The sequence below is a fragment of the Frieseomelitta varia genome, unplaced genomic scaffold (genome assembly GCF_011392965.1).
Source record: "Frieseomelitta varia isolate USP_RPSP 00005682 unplaced genomic scaffold, Fvar_1.2 scaffold_922, whole genome shotgun sequence".
In the NCBI taxonomy this organism is placed as follows: Eukaryota; Metazoa; Arthropoda; class Insecta; order Hymenoptera; family Apidae; genus Frieseomelitta; species Frieseomelitta varia.
In genome coordinates, this window is record NW_025110726.1 from 203,359 (window position 1) to 221,797 (window position 18,439).

The 18,439-nt window shown below is 32.3% G+C and overlaps 3 protein-coding genes across 3 annotated transcripts; all 3 read right to left on the reverse strand.

The window, feature by feature from the left end:
• Positions 1 to 10,762: 10,762 nt before the first annotated feature.
• Positions 10,763 to 11,839, reverse strand: LOC122537626. Its single transcript, XM_043670945.1, has 3 exons — positions 11,686 to 11,839; positions 11,509 to 11,599; positions 10,763 to 11,427 (listed from the first exon to the last, which is right to left on the reverse strand). The coding sequence occupies exons 1-3, from the start codon at positions 11,727 to 11,729 to the stop codon at positions 11,254 to 11,256; spliced, it is 309 nt and encodes a 102-aa protein (XP_043526880.1). The 5' UTR covers positions 11,730 to 11,839; the 3' UTR covers positions 10,763 to 11,253.
• An 89-nt stretch (positions 11,840 to 11,928) lies between these two features.
• Positions 11,929 to 13,244, reverse strand: LOC122537625 (ATPase inhibitor mai-2, mitochondrial-like). The gene is made up of 3 exons (XM_043670944.1): positions 13,090 to 13,244; positions 12,433 to 12,565; positions 11,929 to 12,264 (listed from the first exon to the last, which is right to left on the reverse strand). Exons 1-3 carry the CDS (start codon positions 13,134 to 13,136, stop codon positions 12,133 to 12,135), a joined length of 312 nt encoding a protein of 103 aa, XP_043526879.1. The 5' UTR covers positions 13,137 to 13,244; the 3' UTR covers positions 11,929 to 12,132.
• A 746-nt stretch (positions 13,245 to 13,990) lies between these two features.
• LOC122537624 lies at positions 13,991 to 16,112 on the reverse strand. Its single transcript, XM_043670943.1, has 3 exons — positions 15,825 to 16,112; positions 14,732 to 15,107; positions 13,991 to 14,235 (listed from the first exon to the last, which is right to left on the reverse strand). The coding sequence occupies exons 1-3, from the start codon at positions 16,110 to 16,112 to the stop codon at positions 13,991 to 13,993; spliced, it is 909 nt and encodes a 302-aa protein (XP_043526878.1).
• Between the last annotated feature and the right edge of the window lie 2,327 nt (positions 16,113 to 18,439).

Here is an 18,439-nt window from a genome sequence, read left to right on the forward strand (position 1 = left end):
ATGCGAAATCAGACCTATCCGGACGACAGCTAAATCGGTAGAGTGATATTCTAGGAGGGAAAATTTTGGAATTCTCGCGAGAATAAGAATTTTTAACGTGAATTTTAGAAGTGAAGACGCTTGAATTATTTACTTTGTTAATTTTTGTTTTTCATTTAACTTCTTAGAGCTGTGAATAACGAGTATTTGTTACTGAAATTAAATTTTTTAAGGTGTCGAAAAAATTGTAAAATTTCGAACGCGAGTGAAAACTAGTGAAAACTTTTTAGTTAAAAGAGTTAAAAGTTTTTTTCCTAACTAGATCTGTCATTATACTGAAGACTGAAGTTTCCTTCTTAAAACTTGTTTTTATTTACGATTTCACGACAAAAGAATTCTAACACTTTGTCATCTCGCCCTAATGTTTCAAATTCAACAAACAAAAAAAAAAAAAAAAAAAAATTGTATAGCAAGTTTCAAGGGCTTGTTGCAAAGAGAAAATGGCAGATTCAATTATTAGAAAAATTATTTTCAATATTTTCATACACCGTGACAATTTATAGAAGAAAAAAAATGTAAAAACATTTCACAAGAACATGAATAACACATGTATAACACTTCGAAAGCAGAGGCTTCAAATTTTGAAATCATTGTACGATTTCTTTTTACAAAATTACAATTTTAATATTTAAATGTCCAAATATTAACGTCTTAACTGTATGCTTAACTTTCTTTAAAAGCATCCGTTGAAACGAATTTAATTGGACAGAAGTAATTTAATCGTGTGCCTCGCAATTTAAAATTACCCTCGAAAGATACTAATTGAAAAGTACCGGAGACGTAAACTTGACAACAGATCGATTAAATTTAATTAAACGAAAGTGCAAATAATTAATGGAACGATCAGGACAATTCAACGCTGGAGTTAATTATTATTCCCACTGGAAGGTTTACAATTAATCTAAAGGTTCTTCAAGCTTGATTAACTCTCTAGTTAGAACCTAATAACGTATCCAATTTATCCAACATATTAAGCGATTCAATTAACCTGATGTTCCTCTAAAGAGTCGAGAGTACAAACAATGTTTCCAGCAATTTAATTAAAACCAAGATTTTACTGTATATAATAAAATTAAAAATTAATAAAATATATAATAATAAAATATTCTAAACATATACATATATACAGTCAAATCTTGGTTTTACATATATATATATATATATATATGTAATTATAATAAACATATATAATTTTTCTCTGTCTCGAACGTCAATCTTTGCCAATTTTAATTTTAATAATTCTACTTTGAATAGTTCTAAATTTCTAGTTTTCTATCTCTTCTAATCTGAAATTTTATTTTTAACAGTTTCAAATTTCAGTAGTTCAAATTTCGTAAGCGTCAGCTTACGGTCTCAATTTCTTGTCATTCTGCTTTTAATGCTAAAAGATAAGTTAAATTGGAAAAAATAATCTCTGCCCGCGAGGAGTAATATTTAATATTTTAATCATTTTAAGCAAACATACTGTTCACGTCTAAATGCCATTTCATTTAATCACCAACGAAACATTTCATCTCCGATTTTGCGATTTTTTTCTTTTCCCTTTTTTGTTTTGTTTCTTTTTATTACCATATGAATTTCAAACTACACGACACTTCAAGTTGAAAGGGAACGAAATTTGCATTCGATAATCCACGCACGCGCGTATTATAACACAGAATTAAAATCGCGGTTGAAAATTAAATCTCGTTCCAAGAATGCAATCCGCCTGTTTGTTAATTTTTGGTTCGCGAGTGTGATTCAACATTATAAGACAAAGGATTAAATTTGAGGGAAGTGGGAGGGCAGGAAAACTCAACAACAGAGTTAGTTGAATTTACACCGGCATTTCGAAACGACGGAATATCAAATTTCGTGTACAGAATTCGAACGAAAGATTGGAATCGCGATACGCGTGCAACACGCGCGTTCAACGATAATCCAACGCAACGAAGAAAAAAAAAAAAAAAAACTGGAGGGGAAAAAACAGGAATAAAAAATTAATTTTAATCAAGAATTCGCGTGTCCGGTTATACACAGTACATCTGACCGGGGGGGGCCGGAGGAGGGGAAAAATAGAAATACAGAAAACAGAATGAAACGAGGGAAACGAAAAGCGAATAAATTGCCAAATAACTGCGCGGTTCGATATTCGAGCGTCATAGAGAAGAATTATTGGGTAGAATAACTTCGATATTCCAATTTCCACGCAGCAAAGTCAGGTAAATAAAGGGACGGAATATGAAAATTGTTCAAACGTCGATTACTATACCGTTCGGTAGCCAAATACAATAGCGAAAAAAACAACGAAATCGGAGAAACAGGACGTGCCATTCGCCAGGGGGAATTCAGGCCCAAAAAATGAATCGCTCGTGTAAGTTTGTTGGTCGAGGAACAGGAAACTGGCTCGATGATTTGTTTATTTTATTATTATCGTCGCTATTTCGATGATAATTTCTTTAGTTGAGACTCTGATCGTTTTTTCTGGTAATTTCGCTTCGATCCTCTGTACTAAAATGAAAACCTCGTTTCTCTAAATACTGTTTATTCTAATCGAGGTACACGTTCCGATAAGTACCTGATCCAAACTAGGTGTAAACATTGAACAATCTCCGATTCGAAGAAAAAAAATCTCGTACAAGTCACGGCAATCCTCTTTCATAACCGCGAGACTTGAAGCTAGAACGTATGAGAGAACAAAGAAAGGGCGTTAAGAAAATATAGGAAATCCTAAACGGCGGTACCAGGGGGTGAGTAGGTTGTTCATCAGACCAATCCTCGTCCACGTTACAGTCACTAAAATATCAGCGAGGGAACGTTAGTAGGGGTTGTGCAAACGACACCATGTGGCTTTCGGGAGCCCCCGACGAGCCAAAGTCCCCCCTAAAAACAGCCCGCGGCCTTAACCCTCCACAGACATGATTCACGAATTTTGCGAATCGAGCCGAAATCAAGGAATCGGGTCACTGTGTCCTTCAGACTTGAATAAAATATTGTATGTTGATTGGAAATATTTAATTCCATTTATTTCGTCAATTCTTCGAATTAGTTAAATCGTACAGATGGAATTCATATTAAGAATATAATTAATTAGTAATGTTTCACGTAACAAGAACAAGCCTTCCTTCGTCTCTCAAACGATCAATTTTACGAGATTAAAATAAAAATATTCAATTAGTCAATTTTACATCTCCAATGTATAATATATAATTCCGTGTAACGAAAATATATATTACATTCCGATTGCCTGTTCCAATCGCGTACAGTTCCAATTCCCCTGCAAATACGTCCGTTAATAACTATAATTAAGATAATACTACGTCTTTAAACGATTACGGTATCTGCAATTAATTGGAAATATTGTAGCTACAATTAATCAGACATTGCATTGCTGCAATTTATTTGTGATTAATTGAAAACAGATGCAGTAACGATTCTGCTCTCTATGCAATTTCTTTGCAACTGATAAGACTCGATGATTTACAATAATTATTTCGAAGGACAAAGGACAACTTTTTTTTAAGTGATCTCGATATGAATTTAAAACGAGACGAGGTATAGGAATAAACTGAAGAATGAAAATAACATTGCCTTGAAATCGTTCTCGAATATATATATATATATATATATATCGTTGGTGAATTTCTTCCGCGACCTGGATATAAATCTCACGACTCTGGATGACTAATGCAAGCTCGATCAGAAGTTGACCACAGTAAACGCGGCTTCAGAGACCGTTTTCTGCAGCGACTGATCTCGAATACCGATGCGATAGGACAATGCCTGGCAAGGACAATGGAAAATGACCGAGGCGAGGGCTTTTAGGGCTTCTTGCCATCACGTCTCACCCGTACAATGTACCTCAATTGCATTATACGCTTGATCATCGATCAACGACCCTGATGTTTGATGTTCAGTCGTGTTTTACTAGTTACTAGGTTGACAAAGAAGAATACAATATAATATTACATAATACATACAAATTGGTTGTCGTTCCAGGGAGAAGAAACGAAAATGGCTATTAGTTTTCGATTATTATTTATAAGAATATTCATATATTCAAGAATGTAAGTAAAAAAAAAATAAAAACTCGACAAAACATAAAAACTCTACATGTGTTACAAGAAACGTTATACTATTTGTAGTATAACGTAGATAATGTTGCATTGTTACATTACGTGGACTTTTTGAGACTTTCTATAAATGCATAAAAATTTGCAGTCTGTTTATGAAAGTAAGATGGTAGATATATTTCATATGTAATATCGAGTTTTTATTTTAAAGTTGTGAGAAATTTGTAGTAGTTTATATTCGTATTTTTTTGGGATTATTAGGTTTCTGTAGACAAATTAAAAGGTATACATTCAAGTTAGTCTTTCTGCTTAGTTCTTAAGTTTTCACGACATCCCAATAAATTTAAATGTATAATATTTAAATTTTAGAATAGTGATCTATACGTGTGTTTACAATACTCATCTAATATACTGTATAATCTTTTGTTCTGTTTGGAATGTTCCTGACAAACAAATATGAATAATAAACAGTGCACGTATAGTTTACAGTTTTAAATTACATGTATTCGCTCATTATCAATGCGAAAAATGCTTAGTGAAACGGATATGACGAATGTACTTATAAGCTTACTCTAATACCACTTTGTCTGCGACTGATTCCTAAAATCATTCGCAAAGACTAAAATAACAATATAGTTATTTATAAAGCAAAAATCGCAATTCCAGTAATTGTATTAAATAAGTGACGAGCATACTTTTGTTAATTTTCCGATTGTCAATATCACTTTATGATCAAAAGAGAATTTTACTTCTCAACTGGAATTTTTTGTATCTTTCAACCATTGGAATTTCGCAATTTTTCGCTTCATCGAGTTTTATTGCGATTCTATCTATCAAGAATGTATCATAAAATAAAATGAAATACCCAAAAATTTAGCAACGTCGATACGATCGTCAAAAATGAAGATAAATATATTTTATACGCGTAAACCAACCAACTTCTATCTTCAATATTCGAATGTCGATTCACTGTTTAGTCACTGTTGAATAAATTGAACAAACGTCGTACTGTTGAACTTCTATAACACTCGCGAAACTAACAATTTAGCACGTTACGCAAACATTAATATCCCTAACCTTCTAAGTTTCAAAGAGAGTTCTCCCAAAGACATGATTCTTCGATTATTCCAAAGATCATCCATCTCCCAAGGATCAGACGAGATTACAATCGGCTAACGCGAGGCAATTGCAAAGTTGCAAACGCGCGCGAAAGAGAGATAGAAAGGGGAAACGAACGGAGGAGCAGTGTAAAGTTTACCATGAAATAACGGTGGCTCGTGAAAATCTGATCGCCGTTGTAACAGCACGGACCATCGATAGGATTACGTTGTGGACCAAGTTCGAGTGGATCTTGTCGAACACAACGGGCATACAGCAAGTGCTACAGGTTACGGCCTTGCGAAATGGCCGACAAACGGAACTGCAGAGGCATCGTTCTTTCGCGTCCGTTTTTCCAACATCGCTTCCGGCACGATTTCTACGTTTCTTTTTCGCGTAAAAGCGACTTCACGTTCGAATAAAACCCCTCGGAGTTTACAATGCGAAAGAATTTCTGTTGTACGTATCGGTCTGGTTGTTTTCAGGGTAATTTGGAATAGTTGGTCGAATAAATACACTGTACAATAAAACATTCAATACGATACAGTATTTCTTTGACATTGTATTTGAGTATATTATATTATAATCTCTAGTAAAATACTCGAGTATTATATTTTTATATAAAATATTGAAAAACCTATATTTAAAACATTTGAATGTAAATGAATCTATAACTTCTTTGTTCTTTAAAAATTAACAATCTACATAATGTACCAATTATGATATTAAAAATATAATAATAATCTGCATGACCAATCTTATTAATGTTTTTAAAACAGAAATCTATTTCATTCCAAAATCTTCATATATTAATTTAATGTTTCTAATATATTATATGCTATATGTGTCTAATGCATTTAAATGTCATTGTTCGAATATATTACTAAATTATTATGCATTTTTGGAAACATTAAATGATTTGAAAGACCTGACATGTCATGTAATTGAGAGATAAAGAAATTATATAATAAATATTTTAATATAACTTAATGTATCTATTTTATTTAATATTGAAAATCATTCTGGTTTATAAATTTAAAAAATTAAAAACTAACAGAATATCAGAGAGAATGAAAAAGTTCACAACCTTCGAGTTCATTGACCTGACCATTTCGATATACTCTCCGGGCTGTTTTCGTGAAAAAGTTATCTATGACGATATATATTCACCTACGTGCGCTTAACGCGAAAGTTGACAAACAATTCTTAATAAACTAATGCAAAATAAGCGGAATCTTCAGTCTAAAAACGAAAATTCGTGCTTAATCTCACGCTTAAGGCGATTCGTAAGAAACCAACCTAACTACGTATCATATAACGTGTCTAAAGTTTATAACCTTCGATATAATATGAATCCATGATATATACCTTCGCCTAAATATCAAGTAAATTGTACAGAATGGCACAAAAATAATAAAAATAATGTTCGCGCATAAACTGCTCCTCGGGAAAACTAGAAATAACTACTACGTATAACCTAACATTTAAATCTACATTTAGTATCTTCAATATAATTTAATACGAATTTATAAGATACGTGTATTACAAAGTTATATTTATTTAATATCTTTAACCTAACAATGTATCGTTCAATATCGTCAAAATAAATCTATGATATAATATCATTTATCTGAATCTCGAACGACGCAAAAATAATAAAAATAATGCTCGTATGCATAAATTCTCGCTTCGAAAAATTATAAATGGAGCAAACAAATCGAATATACAATATCGGGGAATTTATCAGCGCCCAGGAGATTTCATTCGGCGACGCATTGTTTGTCTACAATGCAGTAATGCCTTTAAGTAATAATACGCGTAACGCCGCGTAAATAAAGGGCTTTATTAATTTCAGCGAATTATAGGCGCACGTGCGTACACGGTCCCGGTTCGAACGAGTCACAAAAGCAAAAGGGTCGAAACTTTCGTCTGGACGATGACTGGGGAGCCAACCGAGAGCTTTTCATTGTTTATTCGCAATAATTAACTAAAATGAATTCAATTAATTTCCGCGTTTCCGTCCTGTCGTAAATCAACACGCACGCGTGTTCCGCCATCAGTTTTTCCATCGAGAACGCATACATTCCAATCTCACGTAATTGAAAACCACAGAAATATATAGACAGGTACATTTTTGTTAATTTTGTTGCCAAATTTTTCTTGCCCAGATTGATAATCAAAGAGAAACTCGATATGAAATATTAAGAAATGAAAAGGACTTTGAATTTTAGAAAAACAACACGATAAGAATGTTTCTGTTGATTTCAGGAGTTTAATATTACTTTATGCTTAAACAAAAGGATTTTATATATAATTGTTAATAACTTAATATTATGGGGAATAATATGTATTATTAGAAGTTTATAGTTCAGCTCCAAAACCAAACTCTGTGAGTTTGATTTTCAATTTTAAACTTAATAAAAAATTTGATTTGTCACGTTCTTCGCCTCTAATTATCAATCACTTTTCTATAAAAAGTAGAAATGTGACTTGTATTTTTTAACAATAGCCTTCGATTGCTATTTATAAAAGGAGAATAAAAAAAAAAAACATACTGACGATAATAAATCTCGTGGAGATGGAACGTACGCAGGGCACTCGTGCGTAATTTTTTGACACTTTTCAGCCGTCGATAAATACTTCATCGAAGGGCATTTTATTTTCGTCCGCCGCCACGCCACAACGCCACTACGATCACGCGAAACGATAGCCGAGAGTCTTTGCAAAAAGTGAACAAAAAAAAATAATGTATGCGAGTCTGACGGTGGCGGCAAAGTCTCGAATTACTCGTCAACATCGGCCGGAATATTTCTGGTCTTGCGTTTTTTGCGCCTTATGCTCCGATATCTCGACCACCGTGCGAGGAGAGCATAAACAACGAGTTCAGACCAGTGGTGCAACCGTGCAGCATGCCGCACAAGAAAAAAAAAACCACCAGGTGCAGTGGTTCACCAAAGTACATATTTGAACAAATACTCGATATTTCATATCATATTCTGATATTTCATGCATATTCTGCGCACATTTTGAAATTTTATTAACTCTGCAATGTGAGACACGTCGATTGATTGTATTAGTCAAACTTGAAAATATCTTGAAAATGCGTGTATTTGCCGTGTTCGTATACAGATATAGGAGTATGTAGGAGAATTTGTATCTTGTATACTGTCGTAACGTAGCCTATCGAAGAGACCGCCTCCGTGATAGAGTAAGAGTTTCGAAATAATAGATTCGCGGCACGCACCGCGTAGGGGCGTGTAATTTCCCGTGATTTACCATATTATGCAATTACGTCAGGTAAAAATGCCTCGTAAGACACCGTATCTTCTGAGAATCAATTCGGAACGAACCGTTAACGTTTAACACTCATATGGTCCTCTCTACAATCTTTCGGAACTCCAATGTTAAATTTTGAATTAAATCATTTCTTTTCTTAATCTCTTTTAGAAGCCGAAAATTTACGATACTTTTTAAAATGCTATTTGAATTCATTACATAATATAAATTCAAGACGTAATTCGTATCAACAATTCACTATTTAAGGGTCAAAAATTCTACGGTAGCGTCATATAGTAACACTATATTTGAAGATCTCTCGAACTAACCGATAAATATTTAATTGCTCTAAAAACTATTTCTAATTTTAACGTATTTTGTCCTTTTTATAAAACAAAAAATCACACGAAACATATCTTTGCAAAATAAAAATTATATGGTAGCATTATGTAATAACATTACACTTGAAGATCTCTGGAACTACACGACAAATTTATTTGCTCCAGAAACTATTTATAATTTTAGCGTACTCCTAATTCTTAACACTACTCCAAATTTATGTCTTTCTTATAAAAAAAAATCATAAGAAATGTATTTTTGCAATGCAAAATAAAAATTCTACGGTAGCGTTATGTAGTAATATTATATTTGAAGATTTTTCAAATTAAACGACAAATTTATTTGCTCCAGAAATTATTTCTAATTTTAGCATGCTTCTAATTCCTAAAACTACTTCTAATTTTAACGTATATTTAGCGTATTATGCCTTTCTTACAAAAAAAATAATCACACGAAATATATCTTTGCTAGGTAAAATAAAAATTATTTTGTATAATTCGACTTCGGTTAATGCAAACAAGTAGGATACAATAAATCTATAAACTACGAATCTGCTTCCACGAAATAAAAAGCGTCATTTGTACATAGGGATTTGTACATTGTAGCATTCAAGGTCTAATCGGAGCAAGTCGTAACCTGCTTAGCCATTAAACGCGCCACGATAGACCGAGTAAACAGATTCGTGCAATTGGCAATGAAGCGTAAACAACCGCTGTCCGAATCGCGTCGCGCGGCGACTGTTTAGGACACTCGGATGTGCATAAAGCCAAAGGTACGTTTAAGAACGCGACACATATTATCGACGTGTACGACATACATAAATATATATCCAGGATGGAAATATGCTATAAGTGGAATCATTTCGGAGAAACAGAAACGACGGACGCAAGAGCGATTCACGGAGGCGCAGCGTGTTCCTTTTCAAAACTCGTTGGAACGCGCGTTCGACGGACTTTGCAGACGAAATGTCGTCTCGGGACGAAAGTTGTCGGTCGACGACGAGATACAGAGGGATAGGCGATCGAACGATCGACGAAGGAGTGACAGAAGGAAGAAAGAAGGCTACGAGAGTAAGTATGTGCCCTCACCTCGGTAGCGGCGTTGCATCCCGCGAGAATGACGGCCGTACTGATCAGAATCCAGTATATCCTCGGTTGCATCTTGTCCTTTGTAATTGCCGCTGGGCCCATTCAAGAGCCCCCTGACCGATCACGGCGTCGACTCTGCGAAACCAAACGAAAAGAAATACGCGTACGTTCCAGCCAGAAAGAAACCACCAAAAAATCCACCGGAGCAACAACGCGACACACACCACACTGATCGATGAACCGCGAGACACTGAGGGCGCGTCGATCGGACTTTCGTCGCCGAGCTGCCGCCATTTTGAAGGAAGCATGGGCGCCCCACAGCGGCCGACACCGGAAATCTGCCTTTCTATGAGATTACGACAGTGCTACGACATTGCGCGAACTATTTGAATTTTGCACGTTAAAACACGCTTTTAATAAATATTTTAAGAGAAAAAAAATGAAACAGTGTCAGATAAGATAAGTCGATTAGCATTAAGATGTTGAATTGTGCAATAAGTATGTTGGTATAGATCTGATGTTTGAATGACAAATATATAATTTTGTTCTGTATGGAATTCCGTGGAAGACTGAAAAGTACAACGGATGTGAATCGGTCCATTACTAATTTTTATAAAATAATATTTTGTATTTATTATTATAAAAATTCATTACATTTTTTCAATTATCCATTACTTCGAAATCTAACTATTAATATAATACTTCATACTTTTATAATTATTATAATATTTATTATATTATTACATTATATTTTATATCATATATAATAATATTATATATTATATATTACATATAATAAATAATATAGTAACATTATAATATTATAATATAATACTTTATTTTAATTATTATATTATAATTATACTATTATACTATATTTATGTTACTTGTCTAACGTATTACTTGTCTTACGTACATTGTGTTTAACGTAACATTTTTATAATTGGACAAACTTAAATCTAATACGTATTATAAAAATTAATGATAAAGTGAAATTAATGAAGATGATTGTTAATTTTCTTGTTTTTCATTTTTAGCTCGGTAGTGTAAAGTGTAGAAAGTGATAATGAAATCGAAAGAATAATGGACGGGAAAATTGCACAATGACGACACCATAGTGGTAAGTTTCATCTTTAAATAAATATTTGTCTTGCGAAAAAGCGATAAATTTTAAAATAAAGATTGAAAGAGTAATCACTATGTTTATCGTTCGACCATTTTTTAATCACAAGATATAAAAAGTTTAGCTTACATTAATTTTCTTTTTTCTCAAATATGATATTTTGTACTTTAACAAATATCATTAGCGACTAATTACAATGTCTCGCGTTTTTTTCAAAAAAATATCTATCAATATAAAACTATTTCTTATCGCTCGCGGACAAATCTTTCTCAAGACCTTTTAAAAATCGAAGATTTTCGTTGATAGTGCGATTATATTCTTCAATTTTATTACGCATTGTTGTCACTTCTTCTTGCATGCATTTCACTTCCTCTTGCATTTTTTGTTTCAACAGCTCTAGCAATTTTTTATCCTGAGAAGCATACAGACAAATGTTTCGTTATTGTAACTCTTTATCTTTATAATCGCTTTGTACATGCATTGAAAATATTACCTGTTTATAATAGTACTCAGCTTCGTATGCAATATCGTTATTCGAAGTTGTATTTTTGTTAGAGTCACTGTATCTTATTAAATGCCTGGAACTGTTAGAACTGTCATGTTTGAAAATGTTGATCTAACCACTAAGTGCAATGGAACTAGTTTAGTAATTTTTAAATATCATGCTTACCAGCTTTTCTCGGACAACAATTTTCGTAAAATATATCGAAACATGGTTTTCGATAGTTTTTAATGTCATTAATTTAAAAAAAAAAATTCTTCTGTAGAATTAAACGGAACAGAAATTTTGCGACTTTTTGTCACAAATAGTGAAACATTTGAATATAAACAGTATCGAAAAATCGAGATAATTGATGTGTACTGATAACAACTTTATCTCAGGATGTATAAATAAGTTTTACTATTGCATAAATACGAGAAAATAGTTAGTTTGTCGCTTTTATTCAATTTATATATATATTACTTTATATATTGTATATATTTTGCAGTTTAAAAAAAAACACAGACATAAATGTCTACTATAATTACTAGTAATAATATTATAACAGTTTCATCATTAGAAAGAGTGACATCACGCTTAGAAAGTAAGTATATATATTGTATAGAATGAATTAGTTTATTTCTCATCCATTTCTGTAATTCTTTGTTTGTGGCGGTTTATGGCCTCTTGATGGCGTTTAATTTGTTCTTCATGAAAAGAGATTTCGTCATGAAGGTCCTCTTTAAGTTTCTGAAGTTGTTCCTTTTGCTAAAAGTAAATATTGATATTTGTAAATAAATTTCTTCAAATAATTATATGATATAGGAAAGATGATAACAAACTATAATGTATAAGAACATAATATGGTTAAATCCTTAAGAAATGTTACAAACACCATAAGAATTCAATTAGTGTCAAGAAATTGAAGCAACTAACCAGGTTATAAAAATATTGATCTTCATGAGCTGCTTCCATTTTTCCAAAAGATCCACCAGCTTCACGGATAGTTCCACCACCGCCACCTCCTTTCCCAGCTCCAGATCCACGTTCACCAGCCATTCTTATTTGGCTACAATGATCAAATGATTGAATCTTAATTAACTCTCTAATGATTAATAGTGCCAAAAACAAAACTGTGACGCAGTAGCAAAAGCTAAAAATACATAGTATCCATTTATATCACAGATACAATTGGACAGTTGAATACAAAACATCATTGTAGAACTTACAGCCAGAAATACTGTAATTACAAGTAAATATAACATAATGGAGACAATATTAAAAGAAATATATTATGAAAGTATTTCAATAAGAACACAAACTATTGCAAGCTATTACATAAGTTAAGTACATACACCAAAAAGTCAATAATTCTCTATAAACTTGTTATAATTCACTAAAGGAATAAGTCTTAATTAATTTAACAAGTGGTTTGTTTTTTAGTTAATATTTTGTGGACAAATGAAAAAATTAGAATAAAATCTCGCCTTTAACTATGCATGTGCTGTGCAAAAGCCGGGGTCGATTTAAGCTATGTAAAGGAATTCTATGTAGTTAACGTTAATCATCTCCATGGAAAGCATTCTTTTGTACCTTAGCGAAGCCATATTTCGAGAAAACGTAGTAATAACTCGTTGCATTATTCTCAGAGTAGGAATTTCAAAGCGTAGCAAGTGTTCAAGATTCTATTGAAAACCACACACTACTACGAGATGGAGAACATCACACTATGATCATGTTGCTCCAGTAAGATATCCGCGAGATGGCTGTCCTGTCATTTGGCGGCAATATTAATTCAATTTTTTTTATAGAGTTAAAGTATTTTCGGCTTTTACCACAGTTTAAGTGTAAAAATTTGAATTGTCAATGCATATAATTGATGAGAGATAATTAAAACTGTAACATTACAAGTGTTTTACAATATAGCCATATAATCAAAGGTTTTGGCCTTTTTACATTGAAAGAAAAAAATTGTTCATTTTTACAATTGTTTTTATAATTAAAATCCACTTCATATGTGAGGAGAAAGACATTTAAATAAATTCTAATTAATTAAATTTTGTTCATATCTGTTGAAACTCAGAAGCTGCCAAAATTTTTTATTTAAAAAATAAGTATAAAAAAATATATTGTTTTTATCAAACATAAAAATGTTAATTTATTAATATCTTCTTCTACCTTGATAATCTATACAAAATTTTATTTTTAAGATTTCCTTATATGAATTAATATTATCAGCAAGAGTTTTATTATTATATTATTAGCAAATCTTACAAGTTTCTAGAATTAATAAATTTTTTTGGCAGTAACAACTATAATAATAAAACAAATGAAGTCTCACAAGAAGTCAATTCTATAAATTTTAAAATGATACTGTTTTACAATTCACTACAATTCACCAATTCACTAATATTATAATATTGATTGATAAATTGTTCAAACAGTCCAGTTTTTAATACATATACTATAATATATTATTAATTATAGTACTATACTACCTATAATATTCGGCGGCTTGGTTTTGAATCAACTGTCTCTTAATTTCCGAAGTTTTCAATTCGTTAATCGCTGTCTGTTTCTGTAACTCTGCTCGTTTCAATTCAATATTCAACATCCTCAGCTTTAACTCATGCTCCCTCTGAGCCAATTCGAACATCCATGTTGCTTTCTGAACAGGTTCAACTTGCTCATCATCAATTCTATCGTTCCTTTCCTTTACGTTCGATAAGGATACACCATCTTGTGTTGAGAAACAAACGAAATTACATAAAATTAGTACCACTGATTCTACACGGTCGTATTTTGCTCTCGCACTTTGTCTTACATAAAATTTCCTCTCTAATGTTTTTTTTTTATTTCATTAAAATTTGATTTTATTGTGTATTTTATATTTTTCTTCGACTCGAAATAAAATTAAGTCTAAATTTAATTTTGTCTTAAATTATCATGATTCTTAATGGCGCCTAATAATATCAGTTAAGAAGTAAAATATTTATAATTATATTATAGATTATATTATATTATATTATATTCATCATATTATATAGAGAAATAAGAAAAAAGAATAATAAAACTTTATTTCTCTTTAATATTTCGAAATGATAAATAAGACACTTCAGCTAATTGTATAATAAGTGCAACATTGTTCTCCTGAACTCCGTCCAAGAAAAAGTTCAATTTCGATTTCGAATCAATTCTCAGTATTTCAAAATTTCTGAAGCAAATTTACAAATACCATTGTGAGTTATGGGATTTATCCTTTGCTCAGCTAGATCCACAAGCTCGCTTTCAGAGATTCGCGATCGTTTCCTCTGTGAAACGTCCGATTTTTTCTTAAAAACTTCGTGTTGGTTGTTCTCATCCTCCGTGTTGTACTCGTCGCTATCCGCCTCCACTTTAATTTCGTTCACCGTGGTTATTTCCGCTGTGGAGGCCGTCAGCTTGTTCAGGAACGCTTGCAAGCTGGAATTCTCGGGACTTTCTCGACCATTTTCGTCGGAACGATCATCGTCCCCGTCGTTTTTTCTCGCCTTTTCCATTAGTTTCCATACTTCGATGGACAGGTTCGATGGGCGACATTTGGCTGCCTCTTCTGGACCTAGAGTCTTCACCTAATTTTTATCGTTATTCGTTTCGCAGAAAGATGGAAAAAGTAGATTATTCAAAGTAGATATTTTAATTTTAATGGAAAAATTTATCTTATTGCAGGTTAATACATTTTTAAATAGAAAATTATGTATTTTTTACTAAGCACTTTAATATTACTTTATATTTGGTATAAAATTAGATTAAAAAAATACTCGTGTCTATATTTGCACGAGCACAAACGAAATGAAAAAAAATTGAAGTTTCGTTGTTTGGATCAAATAATCCAATCTGAATTTTAAATAATCTTTTTAGTAATTTGAATATATTTCCTGGCGAGGAAAATAAATGAATGCTATTCTATAGTATTTTTAATTTTATAGTCATTATCGGTAGACTCCAAATCATTTTTACGCAAATTAAAATACAACGTTACACAGAGATTTCAAAGATCATAAATCTTTCAACTTTGTATGGATACATAAAATCCACAAATCTACTTATGATATTTAATAGTGGAAACAAACTTCTGCTTGGGAAGTTTTATAAAAATATAAAATTCTAAATATAATAAAAATATAAGTATTTGATGCAATGAAAATGTAAAATTATAAAATTGTCGTCTAATTGTATTCGTACAAATTTGCAGTCTATTTATGACTGAACAGAAATACCGGTTACCGGTGACAGTCAGCTTAACGGATTAAATCGATAAAATGAATGAAATTCGACAATCGATTAACCTTCTCAGCAAAGGTGTACATTTCCATCCTGGCCTGTCCCTTCATTCTCCTCCACTGTTCTCTTATTCTAGTGATATCTCTGTCCGTGGAGAATCTCCCACGAAAATCCGTGTAGATCTGTTGCCAAGCGAAGGTTTTCATGGCGGAAGCTGCCGCGTCGATCTTTTTGTTCTCGATCGCATTAACGTGCTCTTTGATCAACGAGAATAAAGCGTTCTTCTCTTCTGGCAACCAATTTTGCGTTCTTTCTCGTTTTTTCAACAACACAGTGGTCGAATTAGAACACATCCTCGTTCAAATTTTAATCTTCTAATTACTTGTCGATATTTTTAATGGATACCAGATCGCTGGTGTAATAGACGATTAAATTAATTTCAACTTAATTTCAACGATAGACAGAGACGCACGCCTGTTAACTGCTCGCGTCGCGATTAGGTGATGTTTCGCTCGTTTACTTGTTTAAGCGCCGGTTTAACACAGTCAGCTGTTGAACCAACGTCGATGCGAATGTGTACAGTGTGACTGGAAAATTCGCGACGCGCCAAGTCACTTTTATTTCTTCTTTTCTTTAAGATTCTTTTCCGATGATTAAATTCTATTAGCGAGTCTTTTTGGTCTTTTTGGAATTTTTTAAATCGAATTTTTATTGATTTTTGGACCAATCTGGGATTGAAGAGTCAGATAGATTTTAGGTTAGATAAGTTTTAACCTAGTGAAGATTAGGTTATTTCTTTGGAGAGAAATAAATTTAATAAGATTTCCATATATTATTATGATAAGATTTTTAATTATTTATAAAGTGTTAATTTCAATACTTTACCTTTTTACTTATTTATTTATATATTTTTAATTTCGTTCCAGTCATTTTTAATTTCAGTATTTGGAATATATTTATGGCCGGGATTATAGTTTTGATAATTAGTAAGTGTTTAATTTTAGATATCTATGTTCTGTTTTTTTATTTGTTTAGAATAACATGCTTATTTTAATGTTCATCAGTAAAATTAAAGTTTGTAAAACTAATTTGACACTAATACAATGATAAAAAATCTACTTCCTTCATAGATAAATCCTATTTATTCCAGAGGGAATTCAGAATTTGCTGATCTAGAACAAAATAATCGGGATGACGTCGTAATCAATCAAAATGAGCTAATAAATATTTCGTTTTAAATAAAAGTTGCCTAACAGATCAAGTTTTATCACATTACAGACTTTTACATAAATGCTAAACATTCTCTAAATAAAAGTCTCATAACATTGTAGATTTTAACCCTTTGTGGACAGACAAGTTATAATTTACATCTAGATATAGATTCCTCCAATTATTCCTGAATTTAAAAAATTGAAAATATTCCTAAGATATTTATTAGAATTCTTATGATATTTAAACATTTTTACCAAGTTAAAGAAAAAATAATAACATAAACGAGCATTGCGTCCATCCAATTTAAATCGTAATATGCAAATGTTCTGGTTTATGTTGCACATCTATTTTTCTATTGTTTCGAAAACAATACTTCACGTTTAGATATTATTTACTTGTGGGAAATGTAAACTGACTGGTGTTAACCAAAATCATGTACGAAACATTCAGAGAAATCGGAATAGCGAGAGAGAATTAAATCGAAGTTCAACTAGCCAACTAGAAGCTAGCAGAGAAACGGTACTTTCTAGCAATCAACAGCAAAACGAGCGCTCCTTCTTTTGCTAACGCTGAGGAGACCGAATTTCTTCGGATAATCGGTATCTCATTATCAGCGTTCTCGAGACCTTAGTGTTCTTGCAACTCACGGCACTTCCACAAAATCTTTCCTAGTAGAAGAAGAAGAACTTACAGCACCTTTATTGTTCCTTCTTCTTGTAAAAGAAGATGGCCAAGAACACTTCCACAAAACTTCTTCTCCGAAAGGGATATTTTTCTCCTCGTTTCTCGCAATTCCGTTTTTTTTTTTCTCCCGTTCTCTGCTCCGATTTTCATACATGGAAATAACCGCGAAACTCTTCCGGTTAAGCCCGACGAAGTAGAGCAGCCATGGTTTTTTCGCGTTCGTCGACCACACGTTCTGACCATATATATTTGTATATATATTATATGTGCATAATAAAGGTCACGAATAATCCTGGCGCAGTTAGCGCCCAATGATGTTGTTGGAGTTACAAACAATCATCATAATAAAGACAGAAAAAGTTGACGAGTGAATTTTAGATTATAAATTTTAAATTATTAATTTGTAATATCCAAATCAAGCATCAAGCACCCAAAAGAAACTACAATATTCCAAAATATTACAAAATTTGAAATAGAGTCAGTAGAGTGCATAAATACATACTCCTTGCGGTTATTTTCAAAAGAAGTAAAAGTATCCTTAAAAAATAAAATATTCTTATAACCCCTGCATCTCTCCCCCCAAAGAATCCTCAAGTCTCTCAAAATTCCTGAACGCAAAATTTCCAAAGTGATAGAAAAAATAACAACAAGCAGAATAAACAAACAAGCGTTGTCGCTTTAGCGCTATAACGAATTAGAATATTAATTATATGTTTTGAACTCGCGTCGCGATTGAACGTTTGGTTAAATCGGAACTAAGGCACGACTAAACGTCGGCCATTTT